The 20,219-nt window shown below is 41.1% G+C and overlaps 1 protein-coding gene across 1 annotated transcript in view; it reads right to left on the bottom strand.

Moving 5' to 3' along the window:
• Window positions 1-20,219, bottom strand: part of ABCA1 (ATP binding cassette subfamily A member 1) — a 92,638-nt gene that overhangs the window by 41,214 nt on the left and 31,205 nt on the right. The window contains exons 6-7 of the mRNA XM_085212634.1: window positions 7,054-7,175; window positions 3,851-4,042 (exon numbers count right to left, since the gene is read on the bottom strand). Of these exons, the coding sequence (XP_085068760.1) occupies window positions 3,851-4,042; window positions 7,054-7,175 (314 nt within the window). The remainder of the gene's footprint in view (window positions 1-3,850; window positions 4,043-7,053; window positions 7,176-20,219) is intronic.

The following is a 20,219-nucleotide window of genomic DNA, read 5'->3' as shown; positions in this document are numbered from 1 at the left end:
TGTTTAATATGCAGGAGAATACATCTGTATTCAAAGTGTCAGAAGGTCATAACATAATCCAGCTATTTGTTACATAATACCACCTAAATGCCTTTGTTCAGCAACAACGCTCTGCTGTGTTTGCTTTGAAATAGTTACCGCAATTTTACGCTGATCTTAGTGGAAACTTAACACTGAACTTCGCAGACAAATCACATGCTTTATGTTTCTGCTTTTGTTTCCTGGGAGTGGAAGTCCGAAAGTACAGCTGCTTGAAATCATGATGTCATTGTGCTTGACTAAAAACACGCAAAAGAGCAAGGAAAGCCACAAGCTCAACTGCAGCATGTATTTACATTTTCTAAAGCCATTTTCTCAACTGAAATGCACTTATTATTCAATGCTTAGTTCATGCTAACCATATGACAAAATACCAACTGCGTTATGAAGGGAAAAGAACAACTGGATTTTCACTTGCTCACCCATATACTCCTTCAAGGACCACTACAGTACACAAGCCACAACATATTTATGGCTTATTGCAAATCCACACCACTGGAAGTGAACGCAGTGAAGCCCTTCTTGAGAAGTACTGCAGAGATGAAATCCCACAGGAGCAGTTTCAACTGTCTCTGTCACTTAACTTCCTCCACTCAAGTTGTTTACAAAACTGACGAGGTTTGAGAAGGTAAAAGCTGTTGCACAGACAAGTAATTTTATGCTCTAAGAGCCCTCTCCCAGAACAACATCAGTCCGTTGGAATACCTCTGACTTATTGACACTGTCCTTGATAAGTATGGGATCCTATAACCTTCCCCAGATTGCAGAGTTCTTCCCCAGGATAACTTGCTGGTCTAGCACAGAGAGAAAGTTGAAAAGAAAAACTGCGTACATGGTATTAGAAGTTCTATTTCTCTGTTTGTTCCCCAAATAGCTTATCCTGCCTTAATTCATTTTCACTGAGTACATCCAGTGGAAGACAAACCTCAAGAAGACAAGCTTGCAATCAACTTTTATACAATGTCCTAAGGCCTTCAGTTCTTACGTTGGGCACAAGGGCTTCAAGGATGAAAACTGACACGAATCCTGGAAAACTGAATTTGGCTTTTATAAACACGTGTTGCTTCTCGTGGAGTGAATACTTCATTAAGAAGGAAAGTGGATCCTCTGACATGAGGATCTCTGATCACTTCCTGATTTAATTCCATGTTTTCACCAAAACAGCCCAGCCCAAATAGGTGCTTATGTAACAGAGAACAAGGAGGCACACCTGAACCTCCAAGCCTATGACTCTGTATTCTTACCCAAGAGAGCCAGCTAAATGAAAGTCACACGGAGGATGAACTGCAGAGCTAGAAAGCTTCGTGTACAATTTAAATTGGAAGTCCTTTATCTTTATTGTACTAGTCCAATTTGTGCAAAGTTCAGGCAATTCACGATGCAGCTGTAGTAATTTTCTTTTCAAAACTGTGCCTTGTTCAGAATTTGCTAATAACTACTGTCTTGTTATGAATTACCTGAACACTTACTTCTCCCTCAGGCTGCAAGTGCATAGAACTCTTATGGATGGTAGAAGTAGATAATGGCATAGGGGTCTCAACCCACACATGCATACTCCATCTACTGAGCTGCCAGTCTTATACCAACCCCTTCTTCATCCTTCAGCACACACAATCATGTCAGTCACTTATAATCCAGACTGATTCCCTAATGCAATTTGCTGCATGGTCTTGCAGAGAGAACAGCAAAGAGGAATGTAGATGGGTAGGAACAAACACGTGGATGCTGGCTTGAGTTTTCCAGATGAAGTGCTCAAGAAACTACAGCCAGTCTACTTTCCAGATATTTGAGTGGAAAAAATTCTGTGTTACTGTTGAAGACCTCAGTGCCGCATTTATAGAATTCTTGTATGTTGTTGAAAGTCCCCTTCACCCCAACATTATCAAGCTATTATTTTAAGATGCTTTTTCTCTGACTCTTCAAAAAAGAGATCAGGTCTCATCTCTAAATTTCTGTACTACTTGCATCTGACTTGGCCCTTACTTTTACTTACTAACATCGAAGAGATTAAGCAAAAAATTAAAAACAAATCTCTGGGACAATCAACTTGCTACTTTTGGTTTGAAGGCTCTGCAGTGGATAGGGTGCATGCTAGCTTCAGTATGCTTTTCCAAGATTTGACCCCCAGTGCCTTTAATGATAATCTATTAATCAAAAGCATTCTTTGTTTAAGAACAGAAAGTCCATTCTTTGTTCCAAGATGTTACTGCAGGTCAAGGCAGTTTTTTTAGCCTTTAAAGCCACTAAGTTTCAAATGTGTTGACATGATCCTAGTGATGTTTTATTCATTTTGCCATTTTTAAGCCTGTTGGTCTTATTTCACTAAGGCATTACAGTAGATTTTACTAGCCTGTTAGACTTCTCTGAAGAAAACTATGGATCTTTACAAGATGCTGTATAATTCACAACAGGTTTACTGCTGGCTTCATAGCTTGGGCTTTTGTAAAGCCGAGATCATGAACAAGCTTCTCAGAAGTCACCCAAATTTTGCAGAGAGACACCATCACAGTTGCTTATCACTGTTTTCTTTCAGCAGTAAACAATACAGATGTAACAACAGAGACACAGACATGCTGTGTATCTGCTTCTGTTGGCTAAAATGTAAAGACTTTCAAAAATGAGAAAAATGATGCTCAGTCTCCTGAGGGCCTAGAAGATCAGTGCTGAGTGGTACTAACTGGCAACTTTCATTCCACTCAGTTCCTAAAAATCTAGCATCTCTGAATAATTTAAAGTACATGCACACATATACATATAACTGTACATAAAAAATTGCTTATAGCCATCAATTGTCAAAATAGCTCATTTTTGTTACAGGAACGATTTCACTAAGGCTATCCCATCTCTCAATGCTTTTGATCTTCCAGAAGGAAAGAACAGATGTGGATGAAGGACATATGGAAAACAGAAAACAAGCTGCAGAGAAAAGTAAATGACCACTGTGTACTGCACTGATCAGTAACGTGATTCCAGTACTTGTTAATGATCTCTCTTTGACTGGGGATAAAGCCAAACAAGTGGTACATGACTTTCTGTTCTGAAAGATTTGTCAAACCTGGAAAACTCCCACAGCTGAAGTTTATTTCTTCCAGTACAGACAAGAAAATGTTTGTTTCAGACAGTTCTGTAGTTCCTTCTCTGTGATACTTTCATCACTAACCACTAAAAACTTTTGCTTTTGTCCAGATATTGTGGACCTAATATAAAGCATCCCTTCCGTGTTTTGGATAAACGGCTAATTCTGCTTCAAACTCCAAATGCCCCATAAATTATGCATTTTCTTGAAATTCAATGAGTTTTGAAGCACTTGCTCCAAAATCCATTCAGTTGTTCAACTTTTCAAACAGTATTTAAAGGCTGATTCTTTCTTTGAATTAAATCTGCTCAGAGGTTGTGGCCTGCTACTGGCTAGAACTTCTGCACTCAGAAGTTACCATAGTTCATTGGTAATCGCAGCGGTGAATTTTTGATACTCATCAGGAGTTGGTCTAACATCTGGGGTCACTTCAGCTGAGATACTGCATTTGACCAAAACACAGTGACAATCAAGCACTTGTATGTTACTACACAACATAAATGTTCTCCTCTTGACAAATTAAATATAGTTTACATGCATTGACACTACGCAAATAACACTGCAACAGAAGGGGCAGGAAGTTCAAGCTTCAGCGCTAAAGACTACAGTTCTTCTTTCTCAATACCAAAAAAGAATTCACCCTGAAAATATGGTGATAAATTCCCAGACTGAAACCCCTTGAAAATGTCACAGTGTCAACGACTGCTTTCTCAGAAGTGTGACCAGCAGACTCACCTGAAGAGGCTTCAAAGGATTCAGGTTAGCACGGAAGACTAGCTCAGTTGCATGGAGTGTTTCCTCTGGTAAGGTGCAAAGGAAGGCTTCAGAGTCCATGACCACTGAGCGATTTTGGATTGTAAGAAATTCAGACAGCGCTGAGCTATTGCAGAGATCTCGTAATTGCATTCGGTAACCGGACACTATGACCTAGAAAAGCAAGAAAAACATATAAATCTCCCCACGTGCAGGATTCATTGCACAAAGCTGTTTATCACCTCTACAGAACTAACCATTCATCATAAGAATTCCAGATAGAGGGAAGAGGGCATTTTTCTTTACAAGTTGCAAGACCTTGACCTATACGCAACCCTAAATTCCAAGAAAAACATGTACATGGAGAAAAAGTGCTGGAGGAGGCAGGTCTCTCTCCACGTTCCTGCACACGTGCACAGAGCAGCAGTAATCCTATCCTCCACAGCAGCCATCTTCTCCAACCAAGGGCACATGCATTTCCCAATCTTCAGTCTTCTGGGAAGTGAGCCATAGAAACAAAAAAAGGCTTGTATCAAGACACAAGTCTGGCAAATATATGTGAAGGGCAATAGACCTATGTTCCAAACTCCTTAGTAATATATATATATGACAGCCACATTTTCTGTGTGGTCAGGATCAGGATCATCTTCTCCTATAGCTCTGATACATCTCTTCACTAATAGCCACGATAAACATTTTGCAATGTTTTGGGGCAGATTATCTACTACCAAAATAAGAATTATTCTAGAGACTGCAAAAAACAAGAGATAAGATCCTAGAGTCTTCTTTTACAGGCATATTTTTATTTAAGGTGATGGATTGCTAGTGTGTAAGTTTTACTCATCCACAAGGAATCACCTTGTTTGTGAAGAAAATGCATTAAATTGTTCTGAATAATCACAAGTACCTTTCAGACCTGGTAGCCAAGTTTGTTTCTTTACTAAGGTCAATACAGCATCTGGATTTGATGAACAAAAAAATAAGTACCTGGCAAACAGGTACACACTTCATAAAGATGATGAACACTGGGAAAATCTGGAATCTTATTTTGAAAAGATTATTTGTTTGCCTTGGGGATAGACAGAGTTAACAATTTTATTGTGAACATGCTGTGAACAACAGCTTTATGTTTCATATCTTCTGTTCTTTTGTAATATCCAACGTGAATTGCCCAACCTCCAGCAACAAATAGAGAGAATTTATTTACATCCCAGAAGAATTAACAGTTCCTGAATCATGCTGGGTAAGTCTGAGAATTTTCTTGTCTTTCAAAACCAAAAGGGCATCAACAATCCAGGAGAAAAAAAGTGCACTATGTTCAGAAAACAAGCAGATGAGATTGAAATTTCTAACGCAACACTTATGCAAACTTTTAACTTTAGTCTGCATCCAGATGCCAAAAATAGGATGTTTCTATGCTCTACACTGGGATGAATAAACAGAATAGCTCCTGCATCAAGACAACTAGCCTTCTGAAATAGACTATATTTTTTTTTTTATGCCAGCATTATCAGTATCACTTCATAATCATGCTCAAGAAAGGATATTTCTATGGAACTGGGATGAGTTTCAGGAGATGTGGGCTCAGTGAAAAACAACAACTTCCCTGAGTGGACATACAGAAAACCAATGTCTCTCAGTGTTCACTCAGAAAATTACAGAATCATAGAATCACCAAAGTTGGAAAAGACCTCCAAGATCATCCAGTCCAACCATTCACCAACATCAATATTTCCCACTAAACCATGTCCCTCACTGCAACATCTAAATGTTTCTTGAACACCTACAGGAGTAGTGACTCCACCACTCCCTGGGCAGCCTGTTCCAGTGCCTATTTCAACACCTGATCACTCTTTCAGAGATGTTTTTCCTTATGTCCAACCCAAATCTCCACCAGCACAACATGAGCCCAAAATGAGGAGGAACAAATTCTTCTACCATCCTCAGTCACCGTTCATATTTTTTGTCAGTTTTACCAGTGCTAGCACAATCAAAATATGGCAGTCACATGGTGCAAGATCAGAGCAAGCATTTCTGCCTGCTAAAAAATCTGTTTGCTTTTCCATCACTTGAGGGAGAATGACTACCTAACCAGTTCAACTCTTTTGGTCACTCTTTTCCAGAACCATCTGCAGCGTGTTTTAATTTACTATGAATTTCAAGCAAATTAGTTTCAAATAAAACAAAACCTGTTACTTAGAACAGGTAAGAATTTTTTCCACTGTTCTTAGTACAACTTATCTAGAACTTGTATGTTTAGCTGTCAAACTGTGCTGAAACAGATGGCTTGACAGAAGTCACTGAAGAATGAGACAGTATGTGCAGGTAGGCAGCATCTGTAACTATATGAAAACAAAGTTTGAAAGAACTTTTCATCACTCCACTTCAAAGAAGAGATCTGATCTGGAGCTGGGAAGCAGACTGGATGGATTTCCTTCTCCTTCTGCAGTCACACTGACTTAAGTTGACCACAGGTCTTCTTTTGAAATCTGAAGCAATCAAATCTTATTTCTGCAGCAGAAAGGATGCTGCAGAATTCATGCAGGCTAGTAAAAAACATATTCTGAGCTTGACAGTGATAGACTGCCTCCAGCCCAGATAGACTGCCTCCAGCCCAGTCACAGCAGCCTATGTCTAGAATAACAATCATGGGAACAAAAGGTTTTCATGTGAGATCACATATGCTACATAACATATGAGTTTATTGTCTTTCTTGAAGAGTTGGTCACAGAACAAAAAACATACTTCCCTCTCCTATACAGGAATCCATGGCAGAGTGGCACACAAACCATAGCTCAGCAGCAGAACAAAAACAAACACTTTTTTTTATTTCTAATCAAAGAAGAACAGTTCCAATAGTACTACCAACATAACTAATGTTTCACTGGGTGGGGAGAAAAAAAAAGAAATGGGTAAGAGAAAATTCCTTTTAGCCTGAGGGATACGAGGCTACTTTCTAACACTGATCAAAACACTTTCATATGGGTATTAGAGCCCTTTTACAACTTACAAAAATAAGACAGTAAATTGAGCATAAGGAGGAGGAGGAGAGAAATGAGGATTACATTTTCCTCTGTTTTTGTATAGCACCTAGCACAGAGGGGTGCTGCACTGTGGATTCTCAGCACGATAGTTAAACAAACAATATACTAACCATTAAAATAGTGGTTGAAAGTGCTCTTTACCTTCTGGAGATTGACTTCTGCATCCAGTAGCTCCTCTACTGCAGAAGATGGCATGGACACATTATGATGGAGAAAGTCTGAGAATGTCTCATTGTCAACCAGGAAATCCCGAAGCCTCATGTCTGGAAGGTGACAAAACAAAGCAACATTTTAGTCAGAGCAAAGCCAAAAGGAAATTAATGTGGGAGCACTGGACAGGAAAAGCAAAAGCTGACAAATAGGGGAGAGGGGATTACACAAACAATAGCACAAAGAAAGCAGGAGCTGCTTGCAAATGCTCTGAAGAATGATAGTTTTTAGAGATGTCAAACTATGATGCCTCTATCTAGAAAAATATAAAAGGAAATTTTAAGATCAATTTTGTTTACTATGTGGAAACAATTTGCATAGACATTGATCAGAAACAGAAGCAACTAAGCAGACCAAGCTGTCCCCCTGCTCTGGGGTGAAACCTACTCCAGTGTTAGCTTTGTACAAAGACGGAGCTTCTCTTAATCCCTCTGTCATTGTTTAGTGCAGGATCCAGCTGGTTGATGGACCTTGGAGGGATTTACTGGCCTGTATTTAATTATGCTAACAGTAACTACTAGATACACTCTACACAACTACTATTTGTACTCTACCATAAACTATGTCACAGTCTAACATACTCAGATACAAAGAAAACAGATGATATGGGATCACATGCAAATTTAAGAAACAACCATTCTGTCATCATTACTGCAAACACTTTCTTATTTCATTTTATTTCCCCAAGGCCTCACCTTCTGAAGCCACTGGCACTGGAGCTTTAAGCTTTAAAACAAATTTGTACCTCCCCAGCAGCAGAGGGGAGCCATACGAAAATTATAATCCATGTACAATATTAAAGTTCACAAACCCACAGCTTAAGCAACTGCCCCTCATGCTGTTTCTTTCTTTCAAGAGACCAGCCCTTTCTTCACCATGCTTAAATAAGCTGGGATGAGGAAAGCACCTATGCCAGAAGAGCTGAAAGAGGAGGCCTCATGGGATTTACTGGGGTGAGGATATCCAGGAGATGCCAAGCCTGCCAGCTGGGTGTCATGCTACTTTTTCTGCTTGAGGAAGAGAGTCAAGAACCCATGGTAAACTGCAGCAGAGAGCGAGCCCTGACAAGGGAAGTCATGCAGGCAGCCCCTCCGGCAGGAACATCAGCTCCCATTACACACCACATTTTTTTCCCTCCTACTGTGCTTTTCACTCCACTGGGCTGGCAATACCTGCAAGAAAACCCACCCTGGGGAAGAACCCTCGAGAGGAGCTGGCTGCCATCCATGGAGCCAAGGTCACTGCTGCATGCCAGGGCCCAGGCTGATGCAGGCCCGGCAGTGAGGCAGGCTGCGAGGCACTCAGCTCTGGCAGCATGAAGCACGTGGGGTTACTGGCGGTCATTGCTCCCTCATCCACATCTCCAGTTACAAACGTCCTGTCATCTTCTTGTTCCGCGTGAGCAGCCACCACCACCACCACCGCCCTCCACCGAGGCGATGCAGAGGTTACTCGGGGACGAAGGCTTCACTCTTCCCCACCCTCTCTGCAGAGCAGCCTCACACGGAAACCAGCTGCCACTGCAGGTACCACAGCGTTCTGCTCCCCGGATTGCTCACCAAGGCTGAAAGAAAAATATTACCCCCAGTCCCAATTCCTCAGCTGTTTCCTAAGGGCACTGAGTTCCCCGAACACTTCTGGGCCTTGTTTGTTTTTTTTTGGTGAGATCATCCGCAGTTCGGAAACTGTTGGGACAAAGGGGTAGCTGGCTGAAAGCGCCCTGGCATGGGAAGATCAGATGTTTGCAAGCTTTTTCATTTACTCTGTCCCCGATCAGAGCATTTTTTCATGCTCCTCTTAAAGGGGCCATTCACTTTTAAAAACAAAGGCAGCAGAGCAATAAATAATCTTTCTACTTTTCCATATCCTCATTGCTGGTTGTTTACTTTTTGAGGGGAGAAAGCAGGGATGCTGAGCCTGCCTGTGAAAGCAAGCAGTAGGTGGCTCCAGGTAAGCAACGTGAGCAGCACCACGACTGCTGCTGGCCTCTCCACAATTGTGATGGGAAGGAACGACCTGCCACCTCCACAGCTGTAATTAACCAATCCAGACTTAACTAGGCATTTTTCCCTTTCCTTTTTATCATGCCAAGTATTTCCAGACTTGCTCAGCACTACAATTTGCTGAAAATCAAAGCTGCCTTCTAAGGAAACTCCTACAAATGCCTGAAGGAGTTATCATCATCATTTGGAAAAAAACATGACGGGAACAGAACATAAGGTTACCAGCATGTGAATTATCAGAACAGCCTGTGGGACAATACTTAGCTTCCAGCAGGCCAGGCATGATCCCATGTCATAACCCTTGTCCTCCTGAGACAATACATGGGAGCTCTGCAAGACCAAAGGACCAAACCCCAACACCACCATCACACTGCACCACCCACAGCAGTCAGCCATCCCCACATCCTCCCTCAACCTGTCCAATTCCACTTCTAGTGCTCATGGCTCCATATCTCATGCAATCACCCTCAGATGTGGAGGCATGCATAATGACCTGCACATGAAGCCACACAAAAGCAACAGTCACTGGCATCAGTCTAAGTTCCTACCCTGGATGTTTAAAAAATATGATAATTAATAGAGATTTCCTTTGAAAACAACCATTCTCCCACAAGGTTGCTCACCCGCTAGGGCCTAAGGAAACACAAGAGCATTAGTTAAAAGAACTACACCAAAAATAGTAAACAAAAGAAACAGATAAGTCTTTTGAAGGCTAATACCAAGCTTACCTAATAATGCAAAAGCTTGGAGTAGAAAAACACACTTTACAATCGAAGGATGAGTACTGTAATACTTTCCTGATATAAAAGCTGAGACACGCTATCAAGTTACTCAAAAAATGTGAGGCAAAATATGTCAGTTCAAACATGATTTAACCCATGCATCTTCCCTCCCACTTGAGACTGACAAAAAGCACTTGTCTGGTTGGCTACTGAAAACCAGCCAACACAAAGCAACGCAGCTGTAGCACTCATGGGGCACATAAGAAAGACATCCCCCATGCTTTGCTGACATGAAAGGGCAACCTCTCATCACCACCAAGAGAAAACCAGTCCCGCAGGCTCTCCCCAACACCACCACATGGTACAGTCTCCTGTTAAGATCCCCAGGTCCCACAAAACAAGATGAGCCCCAGGCACAAAAGTGGGTACAAACTGAGGTCACACTGAGCCACAATGCTCAAACACAACCAGATCTGACGTCAACCATCTCTCTAGTGGGATGGCAATCAATGTTACTGTCTCACAGTGAAGAAATAGTGACATAGATGGTATTCACAATAGACTACGTTTGTAATTCCAATCCCGATCCCAAAGGAAAAATAGCTGACAGCAGAAAAAACAAACAAGGCCTATGCTTATAAACCATGAATTAGCACCTTCACGCCAGCACGCCCAGTAGTACTGACATGCTTTTGTTCTGACTAGCTCCAACTCAGATATTGTGCAGCAGCAAAGCAGGAGACAGTGACCATACACGTGAAGCAGGAAGACAGAAGTCACTTCCCATGCAGGGCAGGGAGAAACGTCTCCCCTAAGTCACGCAAGGAAGTCTCCAGCAGAAGTCTCCAGAGCTGGCAGTCTTGTGCCTTAACCACAAAACCACCCTTCCTCTCTGAAATCACAGGTCAGGATTAGACAATCACACACGGCAGCATTTCACAAATGCAGGCTTCATGAAATACAGGGCAAGTCAGTTGTTTCAAATGAATGCAAAGGACTGAGTTCAAGACCTAAAGTTTCCCAACAGCTCAACCCTTTATGTACCTTCACTTCTGTGCACAGAGCTAGGCTGGTTGTTTCTAGCTTGAGAAACAAATAAGTGTGACGATAACAGAAAAAGAGGCTCAGGACATCTACATGAACTCAAAAAGAAAAACAGAACCTCTGCATTTGGCTACATTACTGGTTATGTTAAAGTGGAGAACAAAAGATGTTCAGTATAAATAATAGCAAGTCACTGCTATGTGGGATCATGAGAAACATCATGGATAAAACAGTCTAAAGTCCTTGCAGATCAGAACGGCAATGATTGTGCAGAAAGTGCCCGTGGTTCACACATTCTCCAGAGTCAGAGATTTTTGCTTTCCTCACTCTGAAAACACATCACCAACTACTTTTAGAAGCTCTTAACACAGTTGATGTGGAAGAGGAGAGCAAAAGAACTTAAAGTGAGTAACCAATTTTAAATTGCTGCTCTTAGTATTTATATGACCATGACTAGTCTCACAGCAAACTGCTACTACTTCCAGCAATATTGAGAACATATGCAGACAAGAGAGGGAAAAAAAAAAAAAAAAAAAGTGGATACAGGTTAGAGAGCAGGAGTGTTCACCTAAATGTCCCTCCAATTCTTTCTTGCTTCTCTTGGAGGTGCAGTGGGCTCATACCTTCCTTCAGAAATGTAATGATGCAGTGTCTTTTAAAACTGAAACAATAGGGCAGAAAAACCTCACGGAAATTGTGGCTACAGTTTTCATATCCTGAACACTGCCTTCTAAAAATAAAAGGCACACAAATGTTATTTCAACATCTCTCAATGAGCTGTAGAGTACAAAGCTCACCAGGTCTGACTTCAATTTGTGAGGTTTGTGCTGAAAGGGTCTGTGCTTATGATCTACAATAAACCAGATTTTCAACCAGTTTTTAAAACTGACTTGAACCGACTGAAAACAATCAGATAGTCAGATATCCTGTTTACTTCCCTGCTTCAGAGGCTGTAAGTCCCTACAGAAAACTGGGATAAGGAAGAGGAAAAAGGGATTTTGCCATTTAATTTAGAAACTAAAAAGAAAGCACGGCAGTGTGTCTCATCTACAGGCATGCCTATTTATCTTCAGGGGATTTCAGTCTCTACTTACAGAACATTCAGGGCAGAAAATAATTATGCTATTTAGTGTGCATCCATTGTGGTCTGCATATCTACTACTCTTTGGCTAAGTCTGTGCTCCCTTCATCCACGCATCAAGACAACAGAGAAGCTTTTATTAAACTATGGCCCTTTATTTCTCATCTAATAAAGCTTTAGCTTTATTAGGGACAGCAGGCTTCTGTAAGTACACAAAGAAGAAACCAGCGAGGGAAGAAGGTTCAGATCACAGTACCTGGTTCCCTGCTGGGACTAAACTGCATTTCTATAGAGAGAGAGCTGCAGAGCATCTCCTCAGAGCTTTAATGCAAGGGCAGTAATTCACATACATCCATACCTGCCTGTCAAGCCCACACACTGCTACTCCACAGGGCCTTGGCATGATCACAAGACAAAATCTCAAGGTTCCCTGGTCACAGAAGTCTGATTCATCCAGGGCAGAGCTTGTTCCCCAACCATACCCACAGCAACAGAAGCCTTTGCAAGACACAAGTGCATGAATGGTCTACCAGTAGACCAAAAGCTGGTTTCAGCTTCCACAGCTGAAAGCATTTACAAGTTGCACATGTAATAACCATAAGGACTCTGGCTAGAGAGCTGCCTTAACATTTAGCAATTCCTCACATAGAAAAAGGACCAAAGCAGACAAACTAAGTGGAATTAACACTCATTTTACAATTTTGTGTTAATTTTTCCATAGAAAATATAGGAAGTATTCCTCAGAAAATAAGTGACAGGTACACTTGTGTCATGGTGTCATGATTTTTGGTTATCAGTATTCCACATCATAACATCATGTAATGCACTGGGGGTTTGACTGCTGATGCTCAAGTTCCGGGTGCCTGTCCGGAGGAGAAGAAGAGCTAAATTTCCCCAGAGGACTTTGCGGTCAGCGAGGAGATATAACTCCCGGCAAGGTCACCTGATGCTCTCTTCTTTGCCTGTGCTTCTTCGCTTGCGCTTCTCTGTCTGTGCTTCTCTGTCTGCATTTCTCTGCCTGCACTTCTTCATCGGCTCAACTGGACTGCACTTCTCATCTCAGCATTGTGGTGAGGCCGATCCACCTTCCAGACACACACTCTCTCTCTCTCTCCTTATATTCTGCTGATACTATATTTAGTAAATTAGTTTGTTTCACCTCAGATTGTTGCCGCTGTTTTCAATTATTTCGGGGTCCCCTATTTTCCTTTCCCGGGGGCGCGGATCCGCGGATCCCTCCGCCCTTCTAGTCACGGGACCGGACCAAACCAGCCCATAAACCGTTGACAACTTGTATGCCTCATCTGGTTTTCACACTCATTACCCACCACTGATTATACACCAGAATTATCTGAAGGCTACCTCCCATAAAAAGAGGCTTCTGAACAAAATAACAAAGTAACTGAAACCTGAATGACTCATGAATTGATGCTCATCCTAAGAAAATCATGGTCTCCTAATAAAGGAGTCTGTTACAGTGTTATACCCCACTGAGCCAACAACCCACTGTGAAAAGTAGAGCTTCCAAATGACCCACTGTTGGACTTTGGCAAGATAGCAAATTTTCATCCACCCTCATAATCCTAGCTTCAAGCAACACATCTGGAATGCATGATCAAGTGACATATGATATATATATATACACACACACAGTATTTTTTTTAAAGCAGTTACTATGGTTTAAATTTTCCTTTTCTTGCAGGTATTCTTCACCGTGTGTTGTGGGAATAGCTCTCAGAACTGCCTGTATCCCTACTGAGACTGACAGGACCTAAAACTGCCCTTGAACAAGTTAGAAGGCTGTGTCCCGACTTGTTGATAAGAAATCAAGCAGCTCAGCAGGCCTATTGTGCAGAATCTGCTCATGTGAAAAGCAAGTCCAATTTGCTTGCAATCAAAGTGCTGTTTCCTCTGCAGTCATGAATTGATGTGTTCTCGTAGTAGGCTATAAGCCTCTGCCTTGTCCAGAAACATAACAGTGCTGTCTGTGGAGACATTTACTGACACCCAAGAGAGCATTCATTTAACTAGAGCCTGTATTTTGATGTTTCTCTTATGTCAAACTCCTCTGGTAAAGTGTATGGAGAGGTGGCAGCCTCCTGTCCATCTCCAGCAGCTAGGATGTCTCCAGGAATAAAGGTACGCACTGTTCCACAGGTCCTCGCTTTTCTGCCCTTCAGTGTAGAGGGCTCACTACTCTTGTCCTTCCTGCTTGTTGTGATGAAAATTGTCAGAGGAGGTGAGTATGGAGAACTGAGAAGTGATTGGATAGCCACAACTAGTAGGCACATCAGAGTGGTTCTCCCTGTCAGAGGTTCACCTTGCCTGAGGTACACCAATCACGCTATTTTACTGTCATCAAGAGACAAGTGCCAGTGCTGCAGCAGGTCTATCTCTGGCACAAGGAGAGATTTCAAGCTCATCTTTATGGTGTAGTAAAACAGCCACAGAGTTTAGAAAAAGATCAGGAGGAGAAACAGTGAACAGGGAATTGGAAAATGTAGGCAGGATGATCTTTTGATTTGCTGAACTCGCTGATCAGGAGCTCCTGACACAGCACTCTTTCAGGCCATCTTTGGCACCTTCAGTAGAAGGTTGTTGCTTTGCTCACCATGAACCAAATGTAAACACTGGACAAAACACTGCTGCATATTAAGAGAAGTACTGGGAGGTCAGCATGCAACTTGGGCCTGCAGGCTGCTCTGGAGCCAACTCCATTCCCCTTTAAGCTAGCATTTTTGCTTAGAAGGGCTTTAAAAACAGCAGCCAGCACAATCACTCTGATAGAAAGCACAGCTGACACATTGCACTGATATAAGAGATTGGTTAGCTTTTATTCAGGGCATGTCGGCTTCAAGAATGCAGAGACAGTTTAAGGTAGCTTCAAATTTATATGGAAAGTCAGCAAGAAACACAAGGCTGTATCTTTGCCTAGGTACTATCTGAAGTCCCAAAAGCCATCAGGGTCCCCTCCTGTGCGACAAACATGGAATAGAAAGCCTCTCCATCTACAAGCCAGAAGTGAAAGCCACACAGTGCTCAGAAGCAGTTCTGTGAACAAATGCAGCCTCCAAAGCTTCTAGAAGGGATGCACACCAGCTCCCATGCTCTCCAGGTCTTGCATAACACCACAGAAGATATTCTTGCCTATCCCCCTGCTGCAAGCCAAATACTGTTATCAGCACAGACAACTGTGAAATACAGTTTGCCTACTGAAAACAAAACAAAACAAAAGCACAACTGCTTGGGCTTCAAACAGCACAATAAATGAAGCAGGCTTTAAGAAAAGTCAAATACATTCACTGTTTTCAGAACCAGATCGTAAGCAAAGCTCCAAATCACACGTCACTTATAACAGGTTGAAAATTCTCTTGCTACTTTTCACAAAATAAGGATAAGCTACACATCTCCCAACCTATGAACTGGCTTGTCAACCCTGATAACAGACCTCAGATCCCACCAAATATGATGCTTCATTATTACAACAAACAAATGTTCAAAAGTGATATATAGAATGTGTTTCAGGCTGTGGAGAAGGTTTCTGACGTTCAAATTCAGCTCAGAAGTAAAAAATACATACTTGGCAATGCCACAGAAGTACTTCTAAAGAGCCAGAAGGTAAGGGTTGGTTGCTAAAAATAAAGCTTAGATTTTGACTGCACTAGGAACATTATGCCCTAGATAACATGCAGATTTTGAATACTCTGAAACATCAATTCAGAGACACAGTAAAATACTTAAAAATCAATAAATACAGACTGGAAAACAAATGGCATGGTCACATTCAGCAAAACAAAACAAAACAAAAACCAGTATCCCAATGGTAAACATTGCTGTGAGAATGCATAGTGTAAAATTATGCTATTAAAAACCATGGATCTAAGTGGAAGTACTAGCTGTGACCAACAAGAACCCAGTCCAGCATTGCTTTATACATGGGCAAGTGACCTCAAATTCAGTGGAAATTCAAGTCATAGGAAAGAGCAGAACTGGACATTTTAATCAGATGACCATTACTAATTGGAAGGATTTTCATGAGCTGGATATGTGAGCAAGCATCTGGAAGACTGCTACTCAAACACAGACAGAAAATACCTGTATCAGAACAGCTGATACAGAACAACAGGCAGAACCACCCAAGCAACACACACTACTCCAAACAGCAGCAGCCCAGCACCAGGTGTGCAATTTGAAAGACATTCCTTACAAAACCTGTATGGGTACTGGTGAACTGTAAGCAAAATAACAGGAAGAGCTTCCCAGGATCAAAGCAGCCTGACCATCCTGCACGCCTAGTGCTTGGCTTTGCACTGTAAGAAGGAAGAAAAAAACCACACCTTCTGAGTGTAAGGCTGCATCCTGGCACAGTTCTCACAACGGATTCGGGGAATTCAGCTCATATCTGGCTTAACATGATACCAGGTTCGATATCAGCAGATCACAGTGTATCTTGTTTTCCCTACTGTCGGGAAACAGCATTAGTTCTAGGTTGAGGGCCAAGTCCTCATGCTCCTCATCAAGCATACAACAGCAAAAGCTAGCTCCAGAACAAGCTGTTTCCCAGGCTCAAACCAATCCAAAAGACAGCCAAAACACTGAAGATTTACAAGCATCACCAATCACCACAGCTCAATTAATTTAAGCAGGAGCACCATCTACTTATTCTGAACATATGCCTATATCTAAAAGACCTCAAACCCTCATGACTGTTCCCTGTGTTTCAGTTTAGATGAACATCAGAAAGCTAGTCATAACATAGCTCAGTTTTGTTTTTAAGGTTCAAGTCCAAAGGAAAATAAGATCAAGCTTCAGCACTGAAACAGGAAAATACGTTCTCTGACAAGTTTAGGGAAACCTTTGCAACCATTCAGCCCCTTCGTGAATACAAATCAAGATCACTGAGCAGTAGCATTTTAAAATAGCTAAAAAAAACACTTTTTCAGCCTTTGAAAAACATGGTTTGAAAAGCAGACGCACAGTGGAAGTGGGCAGCACAAATTTACAGACCACGTCTTGGCCAGACATCATGTCTGTCATATCAGAGGTGCTATGCTACATTGCTACTTACATCAGCAAGCGCAGAAATGACCTTGCCTGAGTAGTTTGATGAGCTCATGCTTCAGTTTAGTATCATTCTTTATGGAACATATACTGACCATTTTCTCTCCTTCAGTACTGGTATCCTGCCTATTTAAACACATCATGGAGTACATTACTTGGAACAGCATTACTGCCCCCTCTTTCATGCAGAGGACAAGAACATTACAAGTAAACACAGCAAAGAGCAGTGCCACTTGTTGCTTTAAGAACAGTCCTATATTTCAGAATCCATGACCTGCCCAATCAAGTGGAAGAAAAATGTGTTCTGATAAAGGAACCTTGAGCACCACCTACACGGACATCTTAATAAAATTATTTCTTTTACTTTCACCAACTACTAGTACAAAATAATGTGAAAAGGAAGGAAGCACACTGCATAGATGAAGAGAACTGTGAGCTTAAAGAATTGATCCATTGTCTTGATTTCTGTTCCCTGGTTTTACAGCATCTTAATTAATGTTTTCCCAACTAGCTGGGCAGCAGGCAAGTGTGTGAAGAGAGAAGGGTGTAGCATAGATAAGCAGAAATATCTGATGACTGCTGATGATGTCAAACACCTGCGCCTGTACTACAAGAACAACTGTTGGGGCACCTTCCTTTCATGTACATACCTTGACTGAAAGTGACAAAGGGCTTTGGTGGTGGCTTTTTTTTTTTTTTTAATGTTCTGAAGTGCCATTTTATTAGTTAGACAACAGCTGGTTCTTTGCTAAGCAGCTGGTTGATACAAATCAGAATAAGAATTCAGATTGAGATGTTGCTATTTTTACCATAAGCTATCTTTGCCCCATCAACAAATCTACGTCTGATATGGGTGTGCTCAGTCAGCCTCAGATATGGTCCAACTAGGTTTAAGGGGCATATGCTAAAATACATAGAGAACTGCATGGAAGGGAGGTCTTGAGGTGTAACAGGTTATGCTTGATAAGTTCTGATTGCACTGACTGTACTCATGCAAACTCTCTATCACTGTCAACAGAAATCTAATTTTCAAGCAGTATTTGCCTTTAGAAAGTTACTCTTTTAGAAGAGCAGTAAAGCTAAGAAACCAACAGGAAAGGATGTTAGAATTGGGTCTTTTATTGCATCATCCTTAAAATTCAAGCTGAACAGAAAGGAGAAGAAACTTTGGTTGTTTATAGAGGATTTATGTCACAGGTCGTCCCAAATATCCTTCACATGAACCTTAGTAATGCCAAGTCAACATGAAAAAAAAAAAAAAAAAAAACAGGGCAAAACCTGCAATGGAGCTTATTTTTCATCAGCTAAGGAATCTCATTCCACAGAGGCACAAGCAATACTCAGTTTTAACTGGCTCACTTAAATACTAAAGTTCAGTTAATACATAAAAATGTGTACCATCTTTGTATTCTGCAGCAGTTTCACTCCGTTTCAAAGGATTTTTCTAACTCTGTGAACAAGTAACTCGCAAACTGTGATGCAAGCAGAAAACACAACTTGAACTAGAAATTCATCTCCCCCAAAAAATGCAATCACTACCTGATAATATGTAGCAACACTAAGAAAGATAGGACTGAAGGTAAACAGTATTGCTGTTTGTTGAAGCAACAAAGAAGTTTGGCAGCTGGAGATAGAATATGATGTTTGATTTCAGCCAGAATCCCAATACTGACAATCACTTATTTTAGAACAAAAATAAGTAAATCAAACAGAATGCTCATGAAAAAGGCAGCCTACAGAAATTCATTTTTTTATGGACTTTCACAGAAAGAGATCAAGCAGTGATGTTGCCTGGATAAAAATGAACATTGATTCAACATCAACAATATTTCTAAGCTAGCATCATTTATTGCACCTTGACGACATTTAAAACTATGTCACATGTTACTGTCTTGCAAAAGGAGAACTCCATTTCCTTGGCAGCTGTTTATTTACTTAACTCATAGGGATGCTGTAGAATTCAATAATAAGTGTTTGTAATGCACACTGAAGATTAAATGTATTATTACCTGAACAGGCTCCAGAATTAAATATTAACTTTGGAGATACAGTAAGTCCAATTAAAATTATATGCTCCAGCCTCAGTACCAAGTCAAATACCAAGACGATCAGGGATTTTTCCAGCAGTGGCAATTTCCTGACAGCCACTTTCATGTGAGAGCCTATGGAAATCACCTGAGAATAGCTGAACCCAAGCGACTGCTTTCATACTGTGCTTGCTATTAGCTCTCTGTTGCTCCTTCTCTCTTCCAACCTCAGTTTGGTTTATCTAAGCTACAAACACAATCTTCCACAAATTAGGCAGTCTATGGAGATTGGGAGTCAGTGAGAACAAACCCAGTAATTCTGAGGTGGAGAACAGAGAAAATAAACACAAAGTGAAGTTAGCACTGAGAATGCATTTTCACAACATACTACTTTTATTACGAAGCTTTGCTGATAAGGTTATTTCTATATGTGAGTGAGATAATAGGAGAGCATGAAAGATGCAACTGTTTATTTAACACTTGATTTTATTTGCAGGTTATGGGTAACAGTCAGCGTTGAAAAAAAACAGGCTTAAGAGAGTTTTAGGAGACTGAAGAAACCGCTCAGAACCCTCCCGCTGTCCTGCTTCTGCAGCTGATACCAAACATGCTGTGAAAAGCATGATAAGCAATTCTGGTTCTATCACTCCTCTATATACACAAATTAATGTTAAGATAAACACAGTGCCTTTAAAGTATAACGTTTTAAAATTTTTTTAGTCTGTTCTAAAAACAGTGTGGCAAATTTTAACTATGAGCACTGGTGGTTATGCTGCAGACAAATTATGAGCTGGCACCATCAGGATAGTGAGCCTTAAAGGAACTAAAATGCCAGTGCAGCCCTCTGTCAACATAGACCAACGCTGACATCCTCATGATTTTCCTTGCATGTTTTTTAACATGGAACAATGTTTTCTGTCACAGGATTCTGAAGTATTTTACTCAAGCTCATCATTTACAGTACAAATGCTATAGGAAGGCCAGACATAATGTAATGCTGACTGGACATTCTGAATTCCACTTCCAAAAGTACTTTATTATTTCCCTCTTACATTCACACATACAGATACTCTATCTATGCCTCCCACTACAATAACATCTCAGCAGAAGGAAAATTCAGGCCAAAAGCAGGCAACAAAGCCCAGTTCTGCAGAACCAC

Source organism: Meleagris gallopavo, chromosome Z (genome assembly GCF_905368555.1).
Source record: "Meleagris gallopavo chromosome Z, MGAL_WU_HG_1.1, whole genome shotgun sequence".
Classification (NCBI taxonomy): Eukaryota; Metazoa; Chordata; class Aves; order Galliformes; family Phasianidae; genus Meleagris; species Meleagris gallopavo.
The sequence above is the reverse complement of the archived record's forward strand: the minus strand, read 5'-3'. Positions and strand labels throughout refer to the sequence as shown.